Below are 25,334 nucleotides of genomic sequence, written 5' to 3' on the forward strand. Positions count from 1 at the left end.
GAAGCTCCGCTTTAATTGAGGCCGCCGGGATGAGGCGCGCCGCGTAGGGCAGAGCGGGGCCGCTGTGCTCCGGGCCGCAGGCAGCGCGTACGCACGGCCGCGCGGAGCCCGGCACGGCGAGCCGCCGCGGCGGAAGGGAGCGGGGGGAGGGCTGCTGCCGAGCCCCATGAAAACGCAGGTCTGGGGAAGCTCCCCGCGGGCGCCCATGGCTGCGGCGATGCCGTGCAAGAGCGCCGAGTGGCTGCAGGAGGAGCTGGAGTCGGGCGGCGGCCGTTCGCTGTTGCTGCTCGACTGCCGCTCGCACGAGCTGTTCGAGAGCTCGCACATCGAGACGGCCATCAATCTGGCCATCCCCGGCCTGATGCTCCGCCGCCTCAAGAAGGGCAACCTGCCCATCCGCTCGATTATTCCCAACCACGAGGACAAGGAGCGCTTCGTCAAGCGCTGCAAGGCCGACACCGTATTGCTTTACGACGAGGCCACCGCCGACTGGCAGGACGCCGGGGCCGCCGGCTCCGTGCTGGGGCTGCTGCTCCAGAAGCTGCGCGACGACGGCTGCAAAGCCTACTACCTGAAAGGTGAGCTCTCCGCCGGCGGCTCTCGTCCCTTTCTCCCGACCCCGCTTCCATCCTCCGCACAAAATGGTGGGAGTTGGGATCGCCCCGCTCCCTCGTGCCCCTCTCCGTTCCCCCGGCAGCGGCCGCAGCCTTCGTGCCCGCCCCGCCGCGCTGTCCTCGGCCGACCCCGGCCGTGCCACCGCCGCCCCGGGGTGCCCCTCCTTTCCAGAAATGATCTCCCAGCCCCCTCCTCCCCCCAAAAAAGCGTTCTTCTCTCCCCCCCTCAGGAACAGCAGATTGCCTGGGAGGGGGCTGCCCGCCCCCGGCAGCGCGTTGGAGGAGCGAGGGTTCTCCGGGTACAGCACGCGAGCCCCGCGCGGAGGCTGGGGGGTGGTGGGGAGGGGGCCGTGTCGTAGCACCCCTCGGCCTCCGCAACTGTCGGCGGCCCCGCTCCTCTCCGGTCGCTGGGAGGCGGCGTTGAGAAAGAAATAACAGTCGGGCCGAAGCGGGGGAGGCCGCTGTCGGCAGAGCTTTTCACAATGCCGCCGCTTCTCAGAGCCCCCGGTTAGGGGAACGTGGGTAGCCCCTCCCCCCGATACGGGCAGGGGAGGTGGGCGTTTGTAGATCCGCTCCCAGGAGCCTCCTTCCGAAGTGGCCGGCGGCGTCCGAGAGCCGGGCCCCGAGCGAGGGGCCCCTTCCCCCCCTCCTCCTCTGAAGCCGTTCTTCCGCTGCCCGCCTGTGCGGGTGGCTGCAGCCCCCGCCCGTCCCGTCCAGCTCTGCCGCTGCTCTGCCTCGCCCGCGGCGCTTGTCCCCATCGCGAACAGTAGGAAGGAGCGGTGCTCCAGTTGATCTGAGCGCTCCCGATGAGCACGAGGGGGCTGAGTGGCCCCTTTCTCTCCTTTTTTTTTTTTTTTTTTTTTTTTTTTCGGGGAAGCGTGAGAGCTGTTTCAAATTAAAATTCCAAAATGGCTCCTCGGTGCTGCCGGCCGCAGGAGGAGGAGGAGGGATGTTGGTGAATGGATGCGGCAGGAGCTGCCTGTCCTGCTCTGTGACCCCGACCCCACTGCTAACAAAGTTTCCAGGAGGCCTTTCTAATTAAACCATTTGTCTGTGTCCGCTACTGATGGCTCCGTGACAGTTCAGTGCTGCCTGGAAGGAGGCAGGTTGGTAGGGGTGTTTGCTTCTGCTTTTCTTCCCATGCTGTTGAGATGGAAGAAGGCCTTGGGGAGACAGGTACCATCCCTCCTCAGCCCTGCTTTGGTTTAGGTGAAGAGTGACCCTGTGTTGCTGCCCTGTCCAAAAAAAAAAAGTAGTGATAAGTTAGAGGTGAGAACGGCTCTTTGGAAAAACATACAGCCTTTTTCCTTGCTTGATGCTGTTATTGTATGGGGCTTTTTTTTTTTATGGCCCTTATTTGCTTCTTGTTCTTAGTTTGTCTTTTTAGACTCAGATACTTCTGTGTTTTTCTGCCTGGATGGCATAATAGCTCCTGGCTAAACTGCCCCAGCCTGGCATCTCATGGCGCTAAATGCAGTAAGATTGTGTCTCGCCATTTGTTTTGTTGTTACTTTCCCTGCATTTGAGGTTTGGTTGGTATTTGTCAGGCTCAGGAAGAAGCTCTTTGCTTGGGATTTGTTTGCTCAGTAAGAGCGGGGGAAGCCTTCCTTATGGCACTTCTTGGGTAGTTGAAAGCGTGTGCACGTGTGTTCGGGTGGAAGGACATCCGTGCGGAAGAGTAAAACACGTTTCTCTCTGCCTTTTCCCTTTCCCAGGTGGCTTTAACAAGTTTCAGACTGAATATTCAGAGCACTGCGAGACAAACCTTGACAGCTCCTCACCCAGCAACTCTCCCCCGGTGTCTGTCCTTGGCCTGGGAGGGCTGCGGATAAGCTCTGACTGCTCAGATGGTGAATCTGACCGGGAACCCAGCAGCGCGACAGAGTCAGATGGGAGCCCCATCCCCAGCAATCAGCCTGCCTTTCCAGTCCAGATCCTTCCATACCTGTATCTGGGCTGTGCCAAAGATTCTACCAACTTGGACATCCTGGGCAAATATGGCATTAAATACATCCTAAATGTGACTCCCAACCTGCCAAACATGTTTGAGCACGACGGAGAGTTCAAGTACAAGCAGATCCCCATCTCAGATCACTGGAGCCAGAACCTTTCTCAGTTCTTTCCTGAGGCCATTGCTTTTATTGGTAGGTAGCTGGCAGAATGTCTCTTCTCATGCTCACCGCTTGGGAATGTGGCAAGCAGCTTCCTAGTGGTGCTGCGGACGGTCTCTGGCCTTACCTCTCTGGGCATGGCATCATTGTTGGCTTAGCAGCTGGGTGGCACGCTGCTGGAGTGATGCCTTTGGTGCATGTTTGCTGGAATGGATTCATGGAGTCCTCCTCGTCTGGACCTCCAGCCGTTCAGCCAGGTCTCCTGTGAGCAGTGCAGGAGAAGCAGCCCTGCTGCTGCTTGCCCTTCAGTGGGGGTTCGCTATGGTGTGAAATCACTGAGCTGAGGCAATGTGGAGCTCTGGGCACCTGGTTTTTGCTTGCAGGAAGGAGTGCTGCTGGAAGCTTTATTACTGTGAGTGGTGCCAGCAGTTTCCCGAATGTGCTTAGAGTGTCAGGGTGGGGGGAGCAGGGTTCTCAGCAGGAGATTTGCTAGTCTAGTTCTGATCCTGCTGGAAGTCTCCCTAGTGTAACTAACTCCTTGTATGGTTACTTTTCCAAAGGTAAGTGTCAACGCAATGAATGATAATAATTACACTCCAGAGCTCTGCTGGGGAAAGTGCTGTGCAAGACAGCCTCTGAGCAGCCTGGGCTGGGTGTTGAGATGGGCACAAGGGAGGATGCCTTTAGTGTTAATTTTGAAAATTGCTGCTTTTTCTTGTGGAAGTGTCTGTTGGGCTGAAAGGAGGTGCGCCCTTCCAGTGTGACCTGTGTGGAGTATTGGTGATGGTCTAATCAGTTCTGATTTACTTGGGAAATTGGCACAGGTCATTGCTAACGCTATTAAAAGCTTGATGGCTTTTTATCTGGTTGAAAGTATAATGTGGTAGATATGGGCAAGGGGCACCTTTGCCTGCGTCAGGGACCTGTTTGATCATCCGTCTGCGCTTCCCATGCAGAATCCATTATTAAACATCATGGGTGGCTCACAGGGTCCCTGCTGGCATGTGGCTTTTGGGAGCTGCCTGCTCCGTTCAGGCAGTGTCCCTGTGAACACAGTGCTCATGCTTTCTGTTTAATGGCAGGAAATGAAAGATTATCTCACTCTAAAAATTGAACACCGAGAACTGCAGCACAAGTCAGATGAGAAACAGTAATGTCTTGGAAGAATATGGAGTAGGGAGAGAGTGGCGGGAGGGCTGGATGTGCTGGGGGGTGGTTGCCCACAGCACTGGAAATCCCTGCCTGGTTTTAGAGGCTGGGGCAGGGTCTTGTGGCTTGGGTCTGGATTTCACTTTGCCTGCAGCCTCTTTGCATTCCCCCACGTTGATGGTGCCAGAGTGTCTCTTCTGGCTTTGCCTGGGGACCCTCTTTCTCTTGCCACCTTCTCCCTCCCTGCCAAACTCTGTCCAGCAATAGACTGCAAATATAGCTGCCTAGAAGTAAGTGGAGCTGTGTACTTGTATGCGCTCAGTGTGCTCAGCAGTGTGTCCCTCTGTTAGCATCAAGATGTCAATTCATAAAGAGGTCATGCTGTTCTGGCTGTGAGAGAGACAATGAGCATGTGTGTGCTTTTCAATCAGTGGCCAAGGAGGGGAAATGTTGTTTCTGTTCTTTTGCAATTTTTTGGTACAGCCTGCATTCCTACTCCCCGCTGCCATTCGTTCCGAGAAAATCTTCTCCAACGCAAGCATTTGTTTGTAGTGAAGTGCACTTCTTTCAGTCCTGAAAAGGATTTCACAATAAGGGAAGTTCCTGCACTTCAGGCTTGGCTTCACTTGGCTTTGATTACATTCAAATAACTTTCTAGTGGAAAGTCTCTGTGCTATGAGAATAGCAAAGGAGAGTCGTTTGCATGGTGTTGGGCCACGCTCCTGTGTTGTGTGCGGCCAGGTGTTGCTTTGGTGGTGGTTGTGCTATGCCCGGCATCTCCCTGGAGCTGTTGTCTCCAGCCCTGTCTGTCTTTAGATGGTACTGATGCTCTCCTGGAAAGGGATGTGTGCCAAGCTCTCCTCTAATGTCTGAGATGCGTGGTCTTGCTGTGTCAAATGGGCCTGCGCCACGTTGCTGCATACTGGGAATCTCTCAGTAGCTCTTTCAGAAGGGATGAGGTGTCAAAGGGATTTGAGGTGGTGTCAGTAGGAGCAGGGGATCCAGTTCTGGCAGTCATCCTGGTCCTTTGAGTATGCAGCTGTCACCTGGCCCTGCTCCAAAGCTTTGCTTTCTCGGTGCGGAATAATGGACTCCCCCTTCCCCTTGTCTTGTTTCAGATGAGGCCCGTTCCAAGAAGTGTGGGATCCTTGTTCACTGCCTCGCGGGCATCAGCCGGTCCGTAACGGTCACCGTCGCCTACTTGATGCAGAAACTCAACTTGTCCCTTAATGATGCCTATGACTTTGTGAAAAGGAAAAAATCCAACATCTCCCCAAATTTTAACTTCATGGGCCAGCTGCTGGACTTTGAGAGGACTCTGGGACTCAACAGCCCTTGCGACAACCGCTCACCCAGTGAACAGCTCTACTTTACCACCCCCACCAACCACAACCTGTTTCAGCTGAACACGCTGGAGTCCACATGAAGAAGGCGCCATCTGGTTGGAAACTTGGGCATCAAATTGCTTCTCTTGAGCATTTCAACTCTTACAAAAATCTGTCTCGCCAGGCAGCTCTGGAAGGACTAGCTTCTCTGGGCAGAGGTGCCACGTTGCTGCTTTAAGAAGGCTAATGCCATTCATTAGTATTCCAATGAAAGTGGTTTGAATAGGTAGCCTTTTTTACAGGGCTTATCTAACACGGGCGATGTTAAAGCATTTTGAATGCAGCTGTTACCAGCAATAACTCCTTTCCTGGGTGCATTGGGACCGTCAGAGCACGTACACGTGTGAAGAGCTTACCAGGGGTTGGCTTGCTGTGGAAAGTGAGGAGATTTATGCACTTGGAAACCTTGAACAAAAAGTGTTGGGCCAAGACTGTTTTAAAACCCAAGTTTACTTTTTAGATTTAAAGAAAAAAAAAAAAATAGATCTTACTCAAGCTTTGGGTTCAAACTCTTTTTAAATATGTAAGTTCCTGACTGTTTGTACAGACGATGTTGCAAAACCGATATTTTATTCTGTTTCTTGTTTGATCATTATTTTTTTAATCAAATGTTTATATTGACCAAATGCATTTTGCACACTTTGTGAAGCCTTGGTATGTCCTGGCATATTACTGGGTACTCCATAGAGAGATACATGCTGCTGCTGTTGTTGTTAGCATCTGGTAGGAAGCTTTGTGATGTGTGGAAGGCCAATTGGGCTTAAGCGCAACCCCCTTCACCACTCCTGCATTTGCAATCACAAACTCTGCACTGATTCAGCCAAGGTGACTAAGCTGCAAGCTTGTTTTAATGCCACCCCTGCCAAAACACTGCTATTGCCCAGAGAGAAAACTCTTTGTAGCCTCCAGAGTTGGTAGAAGCATGTCTGAGCCCAGCTTCGTTTTCTGCTGCCTGTTGACTGACTTAAAGTCATCCAGCTGGCCTGAAATCATTCCAGCTTCCTGAGAACAGAAAGGAGACGTGATGTTGGCATTCCTGGTGCACGGTTGAGTCTTTCTCACATGTGCACGTGTTTGGGGCTTGGATGACATGGCTTGAGCCTGGGGCAGAGCGAGGGTTGCACAGCAGAATGGGACTGAATGGGCACACATTCGGTGTGCGAGAGGAGTGGGGAGATGTGGAAGTGATGATGAGAGTGTCGTAACAGAATTTTATATATATATATATATATATATATATACACACATGAATATATATATTAACTGGCAAATTCTGAGATGACTGGAGCTTTCAACAGAGGTTCTGATTTTTTATTTTTTTCTTCCTCTTTCAAATAACTTTATGCTGTGCCTTCTATTCTGAGAAGACTTGTTTATATTTTTGGCTAGTGTTTGGCAAACACCTTAAACCGAGCCGGGAGGGGGAGGAAGTGGTAATAATCTCTGGGAGGAGAGCAGAACGGATTTGGAGATTTCTTTATTGGCTGCAATGTAGTCCTTCCTTTCTCCCCCCCTCCCTGGCCACTTTAACTCTCATGTAACTGAAAAAAAAGCCACGGATTTTTTTCTAAGTATCCAATTTTTTTGTACATTTTTTCAAGAAAAATAAAAATAATTAAAAAAAAAAAACCCTCCATCTGGAGGAATGTTTGATGCTGTCACATCCTGAAAAAGTTCTTTTTGTTAAAGATGTTATCAGAATGTTGGAATGAGCTTCTTTTCTTGTTTTCTGTTTTGTTTTTTGTTGGTTTTTTTTTTTTTTTTTGCCTGTTCATTAGGTTTTGTTAATAACAACGTTGGGATCATGGGTCATTAGGGGAGAGCATGAGTGTAAGTACGGTTGCGAGTGAGCAAACTGAGAATATCTGAATGTCATCTTACCTCATCGAGGAATTTACTTTTTCAGGGATTTTTTGACAGTGCATCTGTATTGCATTACAGCTGAGCTGGTTTGTAAAGGCTTCCTGTGCTGTTAGCTGTCTTTCTTCTTTAAAAGAAAAAAAAGAATCTTCTGAGTAGTATAAATGGAGCTTGTTAGTGAGGAATGGTTCTGCCTTCTGAGTTATGAAGGAAAACTAGTGACCCTATATATACTGATCCAATATTGGGACTTTGTTTATATTACAAATAAATATTATTTTTTCTTTAAAATTGATGTTTGTCAGATGCTTGTCTGGCCTCTGCCCATATAAGGGCACGCTGTTCTCCTATCCGTGTTTCTTAGGGGTTGGTTAGTATTCTTCTGTGACCATGAAGAGCATTTGCTGGGAGATGTTCAAGTGTGGTGTTTGGTTTCATGCAGAGCTTAATTTTTAAGACCTGTGGTAAAATGGAGATGGATACGTGGGAGGATGAGGAGAGGAATGGGGTATTGGGTAAAGCAAGGGAACAAAGAGCAGCTTGAGAATGGGGCTGGCTTTGACCCCAACCATTCCTCTGTGCCAAAAATAAATAGATGCAGACTGTTGCTGTTAAGCCTGGCCTGTGAAGGCATGGCAAAGCTTTGCTCACAACTGCTGTGGTAGCAGATTTTCTTTTTTGTAGAAAAGCACATAGGCATGGCCTTGCAGGCAACCGATGACTTCTAGGTCCTGTGGCTGTGTGTTCCTGTTTGCAGCAGGGCAAGACTTAGATGGCTCTGCCAGTGTTCAGGATGCTTCTATTTTCCTGAGCGCTGGTGCAAGTGGGCTATCAAGAATGGTTAGGAAAGGTTATAAACAGCTTGCCATTTACAACTCATCTGGAAACAGGCAGACAAGAACTGGCTGGTGCTAGTTGTGGAGCTGGATGCAGAGCCCATTGTCCTAGCTCAGGAAAAAAAAAATCCCTTCCATCATTCCCTTTTCTGATCTAAACAGCAAGAAATTAAATTACTATCTATTTAATTGTTCAATTCCTCTGCTCTGTGAGTATTTGTTCTTCTAACCCTAGGGCCTGAGCACAAAAGATCTCTAGTTTTCTTTCTGAAGGAGCTTGGGCTGGGTAGGTGGTCAAAAGCTAAAGCAGGAGCTTGGAGAATGTGCACAGTGAGAATTTGTTCCATCGTTGACTGTATGATGGGAATCTATATATTGATTAGAAGCTTGTTTGTGGCTCAGCAAAGGAGAACAGCTACCTGTTATGTGGGGAAAAGAAGACCTTTAGGTTTTCTCCTGTAATTACATGGTAAAGCAGCTCCTGAGAAAGGAATGGAGGAATGCTGTAGGCTTGTTGTGCACTTGCAAATGTTTATCAGGTGTATGGTTGTATTTGTTTCCCCCTAATTTCTTACAATTTTCTGCTAAGGTGTAGAATAGGATATTTGCAGTCAACAAGCTCTGTGAGCATGGTTGAGCAGTAGCTGAGCTGTGGCTGGCTGGAAGACTACAGCTGCTATTTGCAATGGCCTTAGTCAAAAAACTAACACGCAGGCAGCTCTTGCATGGTACTTCATCCCAGGAGTTGCGAGTCTGAGCAACCCACTGCTATTCCACTTAAAAGCCTTGTTGCCAAAGGAAGGAGATGGCTTGTCTGAAAAGCCATCTGCAAAGTGATCTTTTGTAGGGGGCCTGAAAGAGCATTTTTCAAGCCTTCTGGCCTCAATGGCAGAGAGCAGCATGACTGCCTGGTCCTCAGCCATCGTTGTTTTATCCATCTTGGCTTCCTTACTTGGGATTTTTCCTTGGAAACCCCATGTCTTGTCAGAGTGATTCAGTGAGGAGATAAGAGCTGACATCAGGAAAGGGTCAATGCTGGGAAAAGCCTTACATGAGAGGACAGAGCGTGGGGTTTGTGTACGCTCCCTTGCAGAGGTGGGCATAAGCACTAGCTAATCGTAGGAGCAAGGGCTGAGTGAGAAAGCTGGTTATGTTCAGATTGGTGGAATTTGGCAAGGAGATACTGCTTCCCACACGCAGCAGAGTGAAGCTTCTTGGTTAACCCACTGATTGCACAGCAAGATGCTGTGTGGTGCTCTGCTCTACGAAACCAGGTAGTCTCCTGCTCTGGCTGCAAGATCCGTTATTAGGTTTTCATGTGTGGTGTCACAAGCCCTTAGCAAATACGGGCTTTTTTTTTTTTCTCCTCATTGGACCCCTTTGACTTCTCTCTTGAACAGCTAGAGGGACTTCAGGTTGGTGCTTTCAAAAAGTTTCTCCCTCCATTTCTATTCAGGGCAAAAGTTAAGTAGCTACTTTTGAATGCTTCCCACAGTCTTTTGCATAGCCCTTCCTAGCCTGCCTCCCTTAGTGCTCGTTGGCAGAGCTGCCTGCTCACTCTAGCCAGAGAAGGAAGGGCCCAGGGCAAGTACATCCTGGGAATGAGGATAACTACATGTGAAACAGGAGAGTAAAAAGTGCACGTTCCCTGTGCAGGGCAGCAAGGCTTATTTATGTTTCCACTGACAGAGCATGAGCAGGGGAGTTGTGCTCTGAACAACTGCAGAATAAAGATGGGAAGGACTCTTTGCAGCAGTAGAATCCCAGATGAGTAGCACACAAGCTTAGGGCTTCAGAGTTGGTTGTAGCTTGTTTTCCTTCTCTTGTCTACTTTTATTCCTCTCCTAGGTGCTTACTTCTTGGTGTTGCATCGAATGCAATTCAAGCGTGATGCAATTCAGACTTCACGTCTCTGAACTTGCCTCCTGTTGTGCCACCCAAAGATGCAAATAGGGAAACAGTCTTCCTGCCACCATCTGAACACGGAGGCTGATGTCTCCAAAACAGGCAGGTTACTTTTGATGGTTGTTTTCATTTTCTATCCTTGGTATGAGAAAATCAGGCTATGTGTAGAGTTGTAACATCAAGTAAATAGTTTGTTTCATCAATGCATCCTTGTATTTATGACTGATTGGGTCAGTCTGTGGCAGTTATGTTCTGGGCTGCTTAGGAAATACGTGAAAGGGGGATTTCTTCTGGATGTCAAGCCAAATGCCCCTGTGCCTTCTCAAATATTTCTAGTAGTGCTTTGGATCTGAATGCGTGGTTGGTTGAACTTAATGGGATGGGGAAGGGAGGTAAAACGTCCGGAAGGTTGGGAGAGTCAGAAGCAGCCCCTGTGCCCTGTTTGTCCCTCCCTTCAGGAATGATCTCCCTCAGCCTGGGAAGGGGCAGCCATTTTGTGCACATCCCTCCCTGTCATGGCTGTCACCCCCTTGATTCTGGAGCGGTGGACAAGGGCCTCTTCTTGAGCTGGGAGGGATTGGAGCAAGGCGGAAATACCTCAGTAACCCCTGTCTCCTTTTAATAATCTGGCTGTGGCTCTGCTTTCACCCTCTCCTTCTTCAAAACCCCTCAAGGATCTGCTCTGATCCCCATGCGTGTTTTGCTGCCTGGGTTACGTGTGGAGGAGCCTGGTCTGATGGCCTGGGAAGGCCTGATAGGCCTGCTGGTGAGTGCTGCAGTGGCTACAAATGCACAGCTGAGTCTTGCAAAGGAAGTGTGGGAGAACTCGTCCAGAAATTGCTCTTCAGCAGCTGGCGGTGGCCGAGCGCCTTTGCCTGTGGTGGCTGTGGCAGATGTTGGCAGCCGTGATGGCAGTGGCTGGAGCAGTTAGAGATGAAGAGCTACTTGCAGTGGGTCTGTGTGAGTTAGTTGTGCCTCTGGGCTCTCCTGCTCGACTGTATCGCGATTATATCATTGGGTTGGGAACTCGGTCAGGACGGAAGCTGTGGTTTCGCTTTGATGGCACAGTCGGTGGTGGTGATTAATTATTGGTTGGGAATTAATCACAGGGCAGGTGCAGACACCCAGACTGCTGACGCTCGGCCTGTGTGGTCAGCTTGGACCCACCTTACACCACATGGTGGGGCCCCCATCTCCACGTGGTGTAAGGTGAGATCACCAGCACTCCTTGTTCAGTCTTTCTATTCTGCTCTGGTTGATGGTGGTCATTGCTAAAACTGCACATGCTTTGCATTATCTTTTTTTTTTTTTTTTTTTTTTTTTTGCTTCTTTGCTGCTTTTTGTTCCTCCGAATAATTGGGATTTGAAGTATTCTCACATGGCAGCTGTCATTATGAATCTGGGGTTCTTCTGCATGAGGCTGGAGTCTGGGCTTTCTCTTAAATATCAGGCCTGTTGGAAATGGAGACCAAGTGCACTACGGGGAAGGTGATCATGGCTGCTTTGTGGCACAAGGAATCCAAAAACATGTAGGGCCTTAAGAAGTAGCTGGTAAGGGAACCAAGTCTGAGTGGAAGAGGAGGAATCCAGAAGTATTTTCCTACTCTTTTTTTCCCCCTGGAGAAACATCTGGCTTATGTAAAGTAATTTGCTGGGGTTTCTCACTGCTTTTTGGTAGCAACAAAAATCTCTGCATTCAGACACTGTACTTCTCATCTTCAGTATCTGCCTCAAGGGCAAACTCTTCATAATTTGGAGTTCTGCTTTTATGAAGTTCACTCTTTGTTTCTGGTTGTATTGTCTTTTTTTTTTTCTTTTTTTTTTTCCCCTTCTTTTCTTGTAAGGAGAGCTGCAGTTTTGCTTGGGTTTTGTCTTGTTTTTGTTTTTCTGTCTTTATCCCTTCTGGGAAATGAGTTGTGATAAACCCTGTACAAAATGGAGGGGACCATATTGGTGCACATTGGTGAGACCCTGGTGTTCATCCAGTGTTCATGAAAGTCTTGTGCTAGCAAGAAACTGAGGTCTAAGGTTGGATTGCAGATGAGACACCTTAGGAAGACAGCATTTTTCTGTACGGGAAATTCTCAAGGGAGAGAGAGGTGTTTGTGGCCTTTCTTGTGGCATTTGTTCTGCCTCCCTCAGACGTGTCCAATTCAGAGCCACGTCATTTGGCTGCTGCTCTCCAGTGGTGCAGTTTGGTTCTTGCTCTAAAATTCTCTCCTTTACCTGAATGGCTGATGTCCTGCTGCTTGGAACAGGCAGCAGCTGTTGCGGGATTGCTCCCAAAAGCCAAAGATTCTTTTAAAGCTGTTCAAAGCAGGATGCTGGATGTGAGTTAGAAGGGATTCTGGGTGTTTTGTCCAAAGAAAGTTGTCATCTCCCCAGACAGCACAGTGATCAGCTCTGCTGTCCATTCTGTGTCCTTTTCACTGTTCATCACCTTCCTTTTGCTCCTATCTAGGCTGTTGCCTTCACGTGACCCTGCACTAGAGGTTCATGAAGCCATATCTTGGCCATTCGTCCATTTGGCAGAAAGCTGAGAGACGTTTGGGTAAGGCGATTTATTTATTAATTAAGCAAGAATTTCACTATTAATTCATTCCCCAAATAGCTTTCTCTCTCACTGGACAATTTCTTCCTGCTAGAGGACAGTCCAAGCCTGTTCTGACAGGCAGCTTATCTGCCTCACAGCTCTGACTGCTTCCTCTGTCTCTCCTTTGTGTGGGAGGTGTTTTCTCTTTCAAAACTTTTGCTGACTTCAGTGGGTGCTAGCCTGTGCCCAAACATGCACTGATAGTGCAGTTCAGTGCTGAAATTTGCTGCTGATTTTTATTTATGTTGCTGTAGCATGTTTTTCTTTACAAAGGTAATGACTGAAGGTGGTTTCGGGAGGGGTTGGAGTGTTGCTGCATGTTAGTAAAGGAGCGGTTCTCCACTGACCCAGGTGTGCTTGGTGGGTCCTGCAGCACAGCTGAAAGGTGTCAGGCCAATAGGGCTGCAAATAAGCTGCCAAACTGTTCTGCACAAAGAGCTGTCTGAAAAAGCACAAAGCAGCCAATTTGTTCCTTTCTCGTGTCGGCAGCTGCCGATGGTGTTCTAGAGAAATTCCTGGTCTAGCTTTAAATCTCGTAGAAGTGGACAGAAGTGCATGTGCACACATATAGCAGGATTTACATGTCAGTATTCTTAATAAAACAAATCTGGTCATGTTTGAAGCTGTCTGCCAGTGTGCAGTTCTTCATACAGTTAGTGCTACCACTGAGAGAGAATTCTCAGTGAACAGGACAGGACCACAGCTGCCTGAGTGTGGCTTAAACTAACACTAGCCAGGAGATCCCCAGCTTGTTGCCTCTTGATGCTTCTCCCTGAGCAGCAGTATCAGTCTGGTGCACACAGACTCATTCCATAGACTGGACCAGCTGGGCCCCTCCTGGATGGGAAGGACAGATCCTCTCAGGAGGGGCACAAATCTATCCTGTGGAAAGTACTTCTTGATTGTACGTGGCACACCAGGAAAGCTCCTGATGCTCATGCCAGTCTTTGGTTAACAAGGGCAGTGACCACTCTGATCCTGAATGAGAGGTCCAGTGCATCAAATAGGGAACACTATTGCTTGGTGAGGGGCTGGTGTTGCAGTAGATGGCCAAGCACCACACAGTTGTTTGCTCACTTCCTCCCTTTCCCATGAAATGGAGAGAGAATTGGAAAAAAAACAAAACAAAACAAAGTGGAACTCGTGGGTTGAGATAAAACTACTTACTAAGACAAAAGGAAGGGGGGGGAGGAAAAAAAAAAGGATAACAGTTATACACACATATTTATATATATCTGTTATATGACAAGTGATGTACAAGCAGTGTACCACCTGTTGACCAGTGTTGAGGTAACACCCCCTAAGCAGCTGAGAAGAGCCCAATGAAGACCCAATCCCTTTCAAAACTTTCCTTCTACGTGATACCCTATGGTATGGAATATCCCTTTGTATTTTGAGTTAGCTGTCCTAATTTTTGTCCCCTCCCAGCTCCGTGTCCCCCCACTGGTATGATAGTAGGAGAAACAGAAAACTGAAATGCCCTTGGCTCTGTGCAGCACTGCTCAGCGACAGCTAGAAACACTGGTGTGTTACCAGTGTTGTTTCTCTCCTCAAACGAAAATGCAGCATCATATCTGATGCTATGAAGAAAAACAACTTTGTCCCAACTGAAACTGAGACAGCTGGGATGGGGCTACCTCACCTGGAGAATGGTGGCTGTCCTAGCTAATTAGCCACCAATAGATGAAGATGTGTGTGCAGGAACGTTCTCCTTGCCTCACTGTTAAAAATCAAGCTGGAATAACTATGAATGAAACTCTAGATGAGGGTTAGTCATCTTCACTCTCCAAAAATTCTGTGAAGATGCATTTGGTTTTGTCTCAGGAGATCTTCACTTTTTCCCCTGAAAGTTGGGATGCTTTTTTTATTGGCTTTGTAATGCCACTATGCATCCAATGCGTAGTGCAGCCTGTGCAGCAGAAGCCCAAGGATGTTTGTAGGTCAGGCATGGCAGATGCTCATTAGGACTCACAGGTAGTATTTAATTCCAACAGCAGTGAAAGCAGTAGCAAGGTTAATAAACAAATTATAAGCTACATTACTAAGCTGACAAATGCCACCCACTCATTACCTGTCTTAAACCACTCATTGCTAGCCAATCTTTGTGAGAACTGATCTTGCTTCTCTGTGTCCAGCTTGTTCACTTACTATCGTTACATTACATGAAGTAATCAGCCCTTCTTTGTGAAGCAAGAGGAAGATGCTTTTCCTTGGGGTTGTTTCTGGGTGCTGAAATGTGGGTAGCTCTGGGCTGAGGACTCTGAAGGACACAAAAGCATGATGTGGCTGGGAGGTGAGGACTTCATATGAACAATGGGAGTAGGATGTGGGTGTCAGGATGGCACGTTGTCACTAGGGGGAAAAGGCTGTTCATCTCTGTGGTATTGAGGAACAATACCCAGGAAAAGAATGTTGGGAAGAGCCACACTTTTTTTTTTTTCCTCTGGATGATTTCTAGGGCTTGGAAGCAAGCTGGGTTGCTGTGTGATGACAGCTCACTGTGTGGCTGCTCCAAGCCCGAGGTGTTGCAGGAGGAAGTCCTGGTAGTGTTTCTGTGGAGACCTGCAGGTTTCTCCTGCAGAGAAAGGGGGGGGGGGAGGGAATGGATTATCTGAGCTCTGCTATTTTCTTGCAGTAGCTTGAGTTTAGGAGTGCTGAGGATGCTCACCCTGAGAAGAGCAGTCTCAGTGCCTGGCTGCTGCCTCACTTGTTGGTCTGTACCAAATATTATGACTGTGCTGTGCCTTGGGTACAGCTTTTCTCCTTCACTGGCACAGGCACCCTCACTGGGATGCTTCATGTGTGGTGTAGCTGAAGCCTGCAAGCTGAGGTGTAAGGTGAGAGTAGATTGAGAAAACACTCCAGGATCCAGCCACCCATGGCAAGTCAGAATTCCTGTTATGCTCTTAGGATTTTGAGATATCACAAGTGTGTCTCTAATGGATAAATAGTAATCTGAAAGAAAGGAAATAAAGATTGAAAGGTGAAGAGCCAGCTTTACTGATGGAAAATTGACATCAGTCAGCAGTGACAAGGGCCTGTCAAAGGCCAGAGTTGTTGAGCGGGTCTGATTGTGATAAAGAGGAGTAAAAGGCAGCTGAAGTACACTGCTTACTAATCAGAGCAGCAAGAAAACAAAAGCTACAGTGAATAACAGTAGTAAGTCCTTGTAATGTGGAGTGGTGGGGTTGTGGCATAGGATGCTGAAAAAGCAATCCAGGAGGGAGAGCTTAAGCCTGCTGCACTTCGACTTAGATTAGAACAGGATGATGTCACTTGGTGATAAGATCTCAGAAGCAAAATGAACTGAGCTATAGGAACAAGGTTTGGGTAGCAGCAAGAAGCAAAACCATCAGACAGTTAATTCACAAGAAAACAACTCACCCTGAGAACAAACTGTATAAATGGACTGTGCAAGTTTGAAGTGAACAAAAGTTAATGCAGGTTATGGGAAGACTGGAATAACTAATAAAAAGAAAATCCACTGAGGGCTATGAATTACCAATGCACAGTCCCTGGTTGAGAAAGTCCTGGAGCTGCAAATAGCCTGGTAAAAAGGTTGTTTTCTAACAGCCACTCTGTTACTCTATTCTTGCTTTCCTAGGTGCTACTATCAGCTACTGTTGGAGACGGAGCAGGATGGAGCTTGATCCAGTTTAGTGGATCAAGCCTGATTCTTCTGCTCTTGTGAGCAACCTGATCTAGCTGTAGTTGTCCCTCTACATTGCATGGGAGTTGGACTAGATGACCTTCAAAAGTCCCTTCCAACTCAAAGCTATGATTCCAAGAAGATTCTGTCCTGGAATAAGCCATGCACAGTTCACTGTGGCTGCATGCTTGTGAGGAGGCCTTAAGGAGGTTGGAGCTTGTCCTCTCTTTCTGTTTGGAGAAGAAAGATGCCCGAGTACATGGCTGGAGGAGGAAAACTCTTGAGGTTATTGTACATCTGTTTCAAAAGGACATTGAAACGCATGGGCAATGTACTGTAGGACAATCAAAGCAGGGAGAGGAGCTTTTACTCAACAAGCATCTTGAAGTTCTTCTTCCTCACCAGCTACTGAAATGAATAGCTTCCTTAGGTGATGGAAAGCCACTGTCCTGGTCACTAAACTGCCTCTCGTTTTTCTGGGTAACGCTGGGGCAAGGCACCATTTCCAAGTGTTTCCTTTGTTTGACCCGTCATCTCTCATTGCTGTATTGTGCTTCTGCTTAATTTTTTTACATTGCTGTATTCTCCTGCTGGAGAAGAAGGTGGCATGGAAGTAGCTAGGTGGGCCAGAGCAACTCGTCGTCTCTCCAAAGCCCCTGTGCTACTTTAACCCGTGCTACAGTGGGATGAGACACTGTGTGGGAGAGCAAGAGTAAGACGGTTTCCTAATGTTCCTGTTGATCAAATGGGCCTGCTGAGTCTCCTGATCTACTGTGGAGATATGTCACAATGAGGACTCTCTCTTAATCCTCATAATCCTTTGTTGGTGCTTCCTACCCACATGCACTAGTTATTTCCTATCAACAGGGAGTAACCTATGTGGAAGATAGGATCGGATTCCCAGGAACCAGGCTGTGGTAAGAGTGAAGGAAGAATGAGGAAACTGTCCTAATTTTAGGCTAATCTTATAAGTACGCTGCTGGATACAGATAATATACAGGAAAATGTTAGAGATCTTTAGCATTTGGTGAGGGAAAGATCATCTTTGCTAAGAGTAGCTTTAACTGTAACTTTAGATGTGCTGAGGCTGCTGTTTGATCTCAGCTTTGGCAGAGAGGAAGGGACAGATTTTGCTTTGTGTCTCTGGAGGAGTAGCCTGAAAAAGGACAGGACAAAGGGGCTTCAAAACCTTTATTTCATGTCACTCTTGTGCTGACTGAAACTATGGTGCATGGAGTGCTTTTTGATTTCTCAGCTTGGTTTTGGTTAAAATGCTACATGAAGAGGAGAAAAAGGGCTGTGTGGTTTTTGTTTGTTTGTTTGTTTGTTTGTTTTCTGAAGTAGACATGCTAACAGGATTTATTGTTTGGCATTTAATGTTGCAAGGACAATGCTGAAAATACAGAAGATGACAAGTCTTTTCTTCTTAGCATAAGTGGGTTGGCAGAGGTCTGGAGTTGTTCCTTTCTCCTGCATAAACCTGGAACTGGAGCCTGAAGCAGTCAGGCTCTCAGCCTATCCTTCCTGCTTACTTTTCTTGTGGGCTGGGTGGAGTGTGCTGGAACTGTTTGTGGTGGGAAATTCTCTGCAGACAGTTGCTTTTATAACCCTTTTTGGACAATCCATAAAAATTAGGGATTATCTTCTGTCTTACCTGAATCACAGCACCATACACAAAGCCTGCAGTTGTCTCTTATGTGTTTAGTTTGCAAGCGAGGTGAGAGCACGTGCGTGTTTGTGAGAAATTAATTGCCTTTACAGAGGTGTGTGAGGTTCATTAGCCATATGCTCATGTGAAGCTGTTGTTCTAGTGCAATCTGGTAACCATACACACGAATACAATGCAACAAGGCACGGACACCGGTTGTTCATCTCCACCCTGAAGGCAGTGTTGCAAGTTCCCAGAAAATCCCATGGTGTCCTTGCAGGTTTGGACTTGTTTGGCTTTTTGCTATCTATCCTCTTTGGAGGTGCTTAGCTGTATGGGTGCTTGCTGTTTTATTTATTGCCCAGCTCTGAGCTGGTTGCTGCTTGTTCTTTCAGAAGCTTTATGGGCTTTATCTTAAGCCAAGTTGGTGAAGCGGAGGTGATGTGCAGAACCCCTGCTGTTTCTTAGGAGGTTTCTTTCTCTTTGAGTTAGTCCCATGAGAACAGATCACACCAGGCTTGACCTAAGAAGAACAGTAGTAGTTCCCCATCCCAAACATGCATTAGAATGAGCCCTTTCAGCCTATTCATATCTTCATTTCCCATTTCTGTTTCTGGCCCTCCCAAGATGGTTGATTTTTGCTTGAAAGTCAGCAGAAAGGTCGTGCCACATGGCCTTCCATAGCATACCCAGGAGATTTTCTTTGCTATTTTCTTGTCATTGTAGCAGGTTTTGTGTCCTTTATTATAAATAGTATATCTGTGTTCTTATGAACAGTGCACAGGTTAGCTCTGGTGGCTGTTTCTTGGTGTTGGTTTTTTTTTTATTATTATTTTTTAATAAAATGAAAGATGTGTTTGGTCAGTGTTGAAGATGAACTCAATCAGAGAGCAAGATTGTCTCAAAGGATGCATACAAAAGTCTGATAAAGAGACACGACCAGATTTTCCTTGAAGTTGAATATCTGGTGGCAACCTTATACATTCCATCTGAGAATTCTCAGGTAATGTATATTATGTCAACAGGAAATTAAGTCTCAAATATACAAAAAAAAAAAAAAAAAAAAAAAAAAAAAAATTTTTTTTTTTTTTTGCAGTCTTGAAACCTGCTCTCATTCCTTTATCAAAAATGGAAAGCAAGGCTACGTGTTTTTGCTGTTTTTGGGACTGTTTAGCCAATGTATCAAAATGCATAAAATTATTTGCTATACCTTGAGTTAGCCCTGCACTGTGCCCTAGTTTTAGCCTAGACAGTTGTAGTAGCACACCTCTGTTTGGCTGTTGCACACAAGGGCTGAGCTGAGCCGCTGGACAGGGAAAAGCCATTGCAGTGCTGGCGTGGGACAGGAGGCTGTTGCTGGAGATAAAGTGAAGTTTTAGTCCTGCCTGGGTGGCACTGAGACCTGGAAATGCTGACTCTGGTGCTCCATGGTGCCCTAGTGAAGTGCTCTGCTTGGTCTCTGGGATTGCTGAATTTTGCTGCCTTCCATGTCTTCTCCTCCTTGGCAGATGTTCCACTCTCTCAGATGGGTTGAATCCCATCCTTGTCTGTTAGATTTTTCAGTGAATCCTGCTGTAGCATGGATGTTTGAGTGGTGTTTCTTTGCTATCCCGCTACCACTGTGTGATATGTCTACCTTCTCAGATCAGCAGAGGCCCTGCAATTAAGAAGCTCTAGTCCCCTTTGGCCTAGGATGCTTTTAAAGCCTTATGGGGGAATGTGCCAAGGGGGTGAGAACTGCTTGCTGGGAGGATGAATTGGAGAACACTTGTTTCATGTGTGTTGCTGGAGGAGAGTCCCTGTGCTGCAAGCTGGCTGTGCTAAGCCCAGGCATGGATGGAGGGAAGTGCCCAGTCTGTGTGGGCAGTGAGTGTACCCTGGGCTGAGACACCAACAGAAAGGTAGAAATCAACGGAGCTTCTACCAAGCCATCTTTCCCTGGAACCTTGTGGCCCAGCCTTCTTAAACCTTCTCTAAGCAATAGTGTAAGGTGTCATGCCACACTGCCTCACTGCTGGAGCCTTGATCTGTAGCCATCCACACCTGGGAAGGTGTCTCTCACGGCAGCATCGTGCCATGTGGAAAGGCCCAAAGAAAGATGCTGCAGGCAGATGATGCACAACACACATCTCAGGATGGGGTTTCAGGACTGTCTGACTTTCAGCTCTGGGTCAGACTAGGTAAATGCTCTTTGCAGCACTGGTATGGACTGGTATGTTGCATAAACAGCATTTGCTGGATGTACTGCACTGAACTCTTGCTCATCCTCCTTTTTCCTTAGGGCATTCTTCATTCATTGAACTTGTTACCCGAGTGGCTTTGACGGAAATCACCTGTTTCCTGAAGGCAGAGGCCTTTCTTGAGTTTTGTTGTGTGCTTATTACCACGGATCACAGGAGCGTTATCAACACTAAGAAAGCGATGAGCCAGTTTCAGTTGCCCGCAGTCGCCTACTTCTGGTGAGCAGGGCAAAGCTGTGAGTGGAGAGCACAGCCTACTTCTAGTCTATGTCTCCTTCTTTCCTGGCTCCAAAAGTGGTTTCAGGTGTATTGCAAATAAACAGAGTGAGCCAACTGAGGGTAAACATTTCTCCCTCTCCATTCTTCACTGCACTACTTAGCAGAGACATCATTGCAGCCAGCACCCCTGTGGCATCACACATGGCTATTGTGTGAACTAAGAAGGTGGCAAGTCCTGTGTCTTTCATTTGGAAAATATTTATCATGTTTCCTGCAAACACAGACCGAGAGGAATGGGCAGTTCTGCTGTTGGCAGCTCTTTCTGATTAAGGCCAATGGCTTTTAGCAAGCATCACTGCTCTTCAGCCATTGGGGCTCAGTGTGTCACCTTTCAAAGCTTTACGTAACCACCTCTGCTGTGCCTACTGAAAGACAGGTATCTTCTATGCGAGGGATTTGAGGTAATCTCTAAAATCTGAAAAGGAAAAAGGCTATAACCCTAATTCTGTTTTTATTCTTCCTCTGCTCCAGTAGCCTCTTCCTTACTCTCCCAAAGTAAGGAATATAAAATTTCTTAATTAAAACTGCTTCTTTTACTTCAGAGAAGAAAGAAAGAAAAAAAAGACACAAACAATGGAAGTGTAAACAGGAAAGCACACCAAAAAGACCCCACACATTCCCTTAAGAATGCAAAGCCTTCTAGACCAGGAGAATCTGTGAATCAACTATCAGTTGGTGTGAGGTACTAGAAAGGGAAATGTTCAATTTTTGTGTATGTCCAGTGGAGCTAAATGAAGCCTTCCGGGGGTGGGAGGAAAGCTAAAAAGAATTCAAAGGGAAATCAGCACATAGAGCTTCTGGCTGTGTGCACCACTGTCCAAGAGTTTAGTGGGAATGTTAATAGCTTATTCTCAGCAGTGCTTGTGGAATGTGAGTCTGTAATTTGGGAACTCTGTGCATAACTTTCAGGTTTAAAATTAGAGAAATGTAGCCTACTAAAAAGTGACTGTGGAAGTTCCCTCAAACCAATGCTATGATATTCCACAAGCAGAACTAGAGGGAATGGCTTCAAGCTGCGCCAGGGGAGATTTAGGCTGGATGTTGAGAAATGCTACTTTTCTGAAAGAGTGGTCAGGCAGTGGAATGGGCTGCCAGGGAGGTGGTGGAGTCACTGACCCTGGAGGTGTTCAAGGAACGTCTGGATTTTGTGATGAGGGACGTGGTTTAGTGAGTGCTGTTGGTGATGGGTGGATGGCTGGACTTGGGTGGTCCTGTGGGTCTTTTCCAACCTTGGTGATTCTGTGATTCAGTACCTAGAAAAGCAGATCCCTTAAATATATCTCCAAGTGGAATACAAATCCAGGAGCTAATTTAAGTGATTTTTCAGTTTGGAAATTGTGTGATTTGTTGGCCAAAGGAATTGTTTGCGAATTATCTGTTAAACATGTTCACATAGAAGATGCGCTGCATTAGTGAACAGTCACTGAAGCTGGAGTTTGTTTGTGGCTAATAGGTGAACTGAGAAAGGAGCTAAATCATTTGAGTGCTTACTCTGAATTCTGCAACTAGCTTTACCATCGAATCTCAAAGAGCAAAATGTTTAATTAAGGTCAATATTGATGGGTTATGAAGGTCGTATCTGTTTTTACTATTTTTTTTTTATTATTATTTGGAAGAGTCTATAGAAGCTTTGGAGCATCTTACCATTTTTACCTCCTTTTGGAAGGATGCTGAAAGGCCAGAGCCACGCAGTTATCCCCCTGTATCTGGTCAGACAATCCAGTTTGCAGGCAGTTTATTGTCTGGGAATTCAGAGGTATCCTTGTGCTGAGATTCTGAGTGATGCCTGCCAGGCAAGGCAACAATTTTCACCTCTGCAATTTGAGGAAGCTAAGAACAAACTGTCACAATGAGCTGTTCCAGCCAACTCCCTCCTTCTGTCAACTGCCAAGCATGATTTAATTATTTGTGTTAGATCATTAGTCCTGTGCTCGGTGCTGCATGAGGATAATGATGCAAAACCTGTGCCAGTTTAGATGCCATACAAAAGCCCACCTTACATCAGTGAGTGAAAGAATGACAGGGCTTGCTTTGGAACATCACCTAAGCTGCCTTGGTGTGTTGGCTGTGGCAGATGTGGATAGACTCTCTTCTCCCAGCTCAGTGTCTCAAGAAAGTCTGCATGACTGGAAAATGAACCAAAGTTCTTGAGGAAATGAATCCCTTCTCTGTAGGGCACATGTCCTAAAGTACTTGAAGTGCTCAAGGAAAAATCTGCCCTATTGTTTCCACTTTGAATAGTAAGCTATTAAACACTTTCATTTAGCCTGGTTATTGAAAAACAAAATGTACTTCCTCAGAATCACATTTCTGCGTTGGTCAGAATCTCCTTTGTCTTCTCTGCTGTGCATTTGAGCATGACATTTCTGAGGGAGCTCCTCTCAGAGATCCACCATGCATTTCCCACTGGACCAAGCCCAGTGTGGAGCAGCAAAAAGTCAATTATTTGGAGACCTTGGACAAAGCAGAATTTCTCAGTCTTTGCTCTCCAGAGAGCAAAAACTCAAAGCATGCCTTCTGAAGGTGCCTGGTAATTACAAACAGACCTCTTCCAGTGCCTGTAGTGATGATTGGCCCTAACATTACTTTTGTGTCCCCTCAGTCTATGTACAAATGCATGCTCCTTTTTGTTCTTTTCACACATTCTCCTTTCTGAGCTTCCCCTTAGACTGTTGATAAGCATCTTATCAACTTAGTGTGCGTGTGAGTGTTTGGTTTTGGAAGTTCTAGCAAGGTTTATTATGGAGTACCCAGAATTATTGAAGAGTGTCTTGTAGCCTATGGCTCCCTTGTGGCAGGAATGTGCTTGCTGCAGATACCAGCTGGTATGGCAGGGATGAAACTGGGAAGGGAGGCAAACGGGTACTGGTGGTAATCCTCTGAGCACAGGAGGCGGTGAAGGGGAATGAGCAGTGCTGGTGAAAGAGAAGGTTTGAGAGGTAGAAAGGGGACATTTCTCCTCTTAACTCTGCTAATGTGTCTGCCCACCTATTTTTGTGTAGGACTGTGTGTTTACTGTCTATGGGAATGAGGCAGGACAGATGATGCCTGGATGCCTTGCTGTTTCTCAATACTGTGGCTGGACTTGCTGAGCACAGTTCTCTGTCACCTGAATGACACCTGCCTTAACCTGGTGGCAGTTCGATCAGAGACTGGAGCTGGCATGCATTATCTGTTCCCATGGCTGGCCGTGTAGGGGAAACCAACTACACTGCACTGCTGTTATGAGATGCGTGCCCTTTATGTCTGCCTGGCGTGGCTGGGTCTGTCTGCACTGGAAGATGCTCTTCCTTCTGGAGGAATAAACATAAGCCCAGCTTTTATCAGATGCTGCAGGGTGGCTAGACATTCTCAGCAGATAGAGACCGTGTAATTCAGGTGGACCACTGAAATTTTAGGCAGTAATTAGGACTTACAGTAGTTGACTCTGAATTATTGCATATCTGGATGGTGTCTTGCTATGTTTCTGATGTCAAATCCTTCCTGCATAGGAAGTGTTTTTTCATTCTCTGTTTGCCTCCTAGGTGTTCTTGGAAACCTGATCAAAAGTCTGTGATAGTGTTGGAGGGACCTGTCCCATTGAACTCCCTTAGGTTTTCTTTGTTCCTCTAAACTCGCAGATGATCCCAGGCAACTCTCTGATATATCCTGGAAATAGAATACAGCGCAGTAGAGGCAGTCTAGGAGGTTTCTGGAGTGTGTGGCAGATAACTTCCTGGTGCAGCTGGTAGGGGAGCCCACCAGGGGAGGTGCAGTGCTAGAGCTGCTGTTCACAAACAGGAGGACTGGTGTGAGATGTGGAGGTCAGGAGCTTTCCAGGGCAGAATGAGCATGACATGGTAGAGTTCTCTGTTCTTGGTGAGGTCAGGAGTGGCATCAGCAAAACTGCTGCCGTGGGCTTGGAGGGCAGACTTTGAATTGCTCAGACACTGAGCAAGGCGCTGGACGCCCCTCAAGAGGGAAGTCTTAGAGATGCAGGAGCAAGTGTCCCCCTGTGCTGTGAGATGAGCTGGCAGGGAAGACTTGCGTGGATGAACAGGGAACTTTTCTGAGGTTCCAGCAAAAAAGTCTACCTCCAATGGAAGAAGGAATAGGCAACTCAGGGAGAGTACAAAGAAGTTGTTAGAATTTCCAGGGAGAAATTAGAAAGCTCAGCTTGAACTCAACTTGGCAGTTGGGGTAAAATAGAACAAAAAACTTTTTTACAAACGTGTTATCAGGAGGAGGAGGGATAAGGATAATTGCCATAATTTACTGTATGCAGCGGGGAAATTGACCACTGAGGATATGGAAAAGGCTGAGGTTCTCAGTGCCTTCTTTACATCTGTCTTTAAAAGTGAGACCAATTGCCATCATACCCCCTGACCTGGAAGTCTGGGATGGGGAGCAGAATAAACCCCCCACAATTCAGGTGAGAACAGTTTGAGACCTACTTCTCCACCTGGACTGTCGTAAGTGCATGGGGCTGGATAGAATCCAGCTGAGGGAGCTGGCGGCGGTGATTGCCAAGTTGCTTTCCACTATTTATCAGTGTTCCTGGTCAGCCAGAATGGTCCCAGAAGATTGGAGGCTTGCCCATGTGACTCCCATCTACAAGAAGGGTTATAAGGAGGTTCTGGGGAACTACAGGACTGTCAGCCTGACCTTGGTGCCAGGAGAGGTTATGGAGCAGATCATCCTGAGTGAGATCACAGAGTACATGGGGGACAACCGGCTGATCAGGTCCAGCCAGCATGGGTTGAGGAAAGGCAGGTCCTGCTTGACCAACCTGATCTCCTTGTATGATTGAGCAACGTGCCTGGTGAATAAGGAAAGCTCTGTGGATGTGATCTATCTAGACTTTAGTAAACCCTTTGGCACTGTCTCCCACAACATCCTCTTAGAGAAGTTAGCAATTCTTGGCTTGGACAGGTGTAGTGCTGGGTAAAAACCGGCTGGAGGGTTGGGTCTGAGGAGTGGTGGTAAATGAATTAAATCCAGCTGGTGACTGTTAGGGGTCAGTACTGGGGCCTGCCCTGTTCAATATCTGGATGAGGGCATTGAGTGCACCCTCCATGCAGGCGAC

General features: G+C 47.1%; 1 protein-coding gene across 1 annotated transcript; it reads left to right on the forward strand.

Annotated features, from left to right (window-relative positions):
- The first annotated feature begins 36 nt into the window (after positions 1 to 36).
- Positions 37 to 7,410, forward strand: DUSP7 (dual specificity phosphatase 7). The gene is made up of 3 exons (XM_052679338.1): positions 37 to 578; positions 2,330 to 2,758; positions 4,993 to 7,410. Exons 1-3 carry the CDS (start codon positions 167 to 169, stop codon positions 5,298 to 5,300), a joined length of 1,149 nt encoding a protein of 382 aa, XP_052535298.1. The 5' UTR covers positions 37 to 166; the 3' UTR covers positions 5,301 to 7,410.
- Positions 7,411 to 25,334: the final 17,924 nt, after the last annotated feature.

This window comes from Tympanuchus pallidicinctus, unplaced genomic scaffold (genome assembly GCF_026119805.1).
Source record: "Tympanuchus pallidicinctus isolate F22 unplaced genomic scaffold, pur_lepc_1.0 scaffold17, whole genome shotgun sequence".
Taxonomy (NCBI): domain Eukaryota; kingdom Metazoa; phylum Chordata; class Aves; order Galliformes; family Phasianidae; genus Tympanuchus; species Tympanuchus pallidicinctus.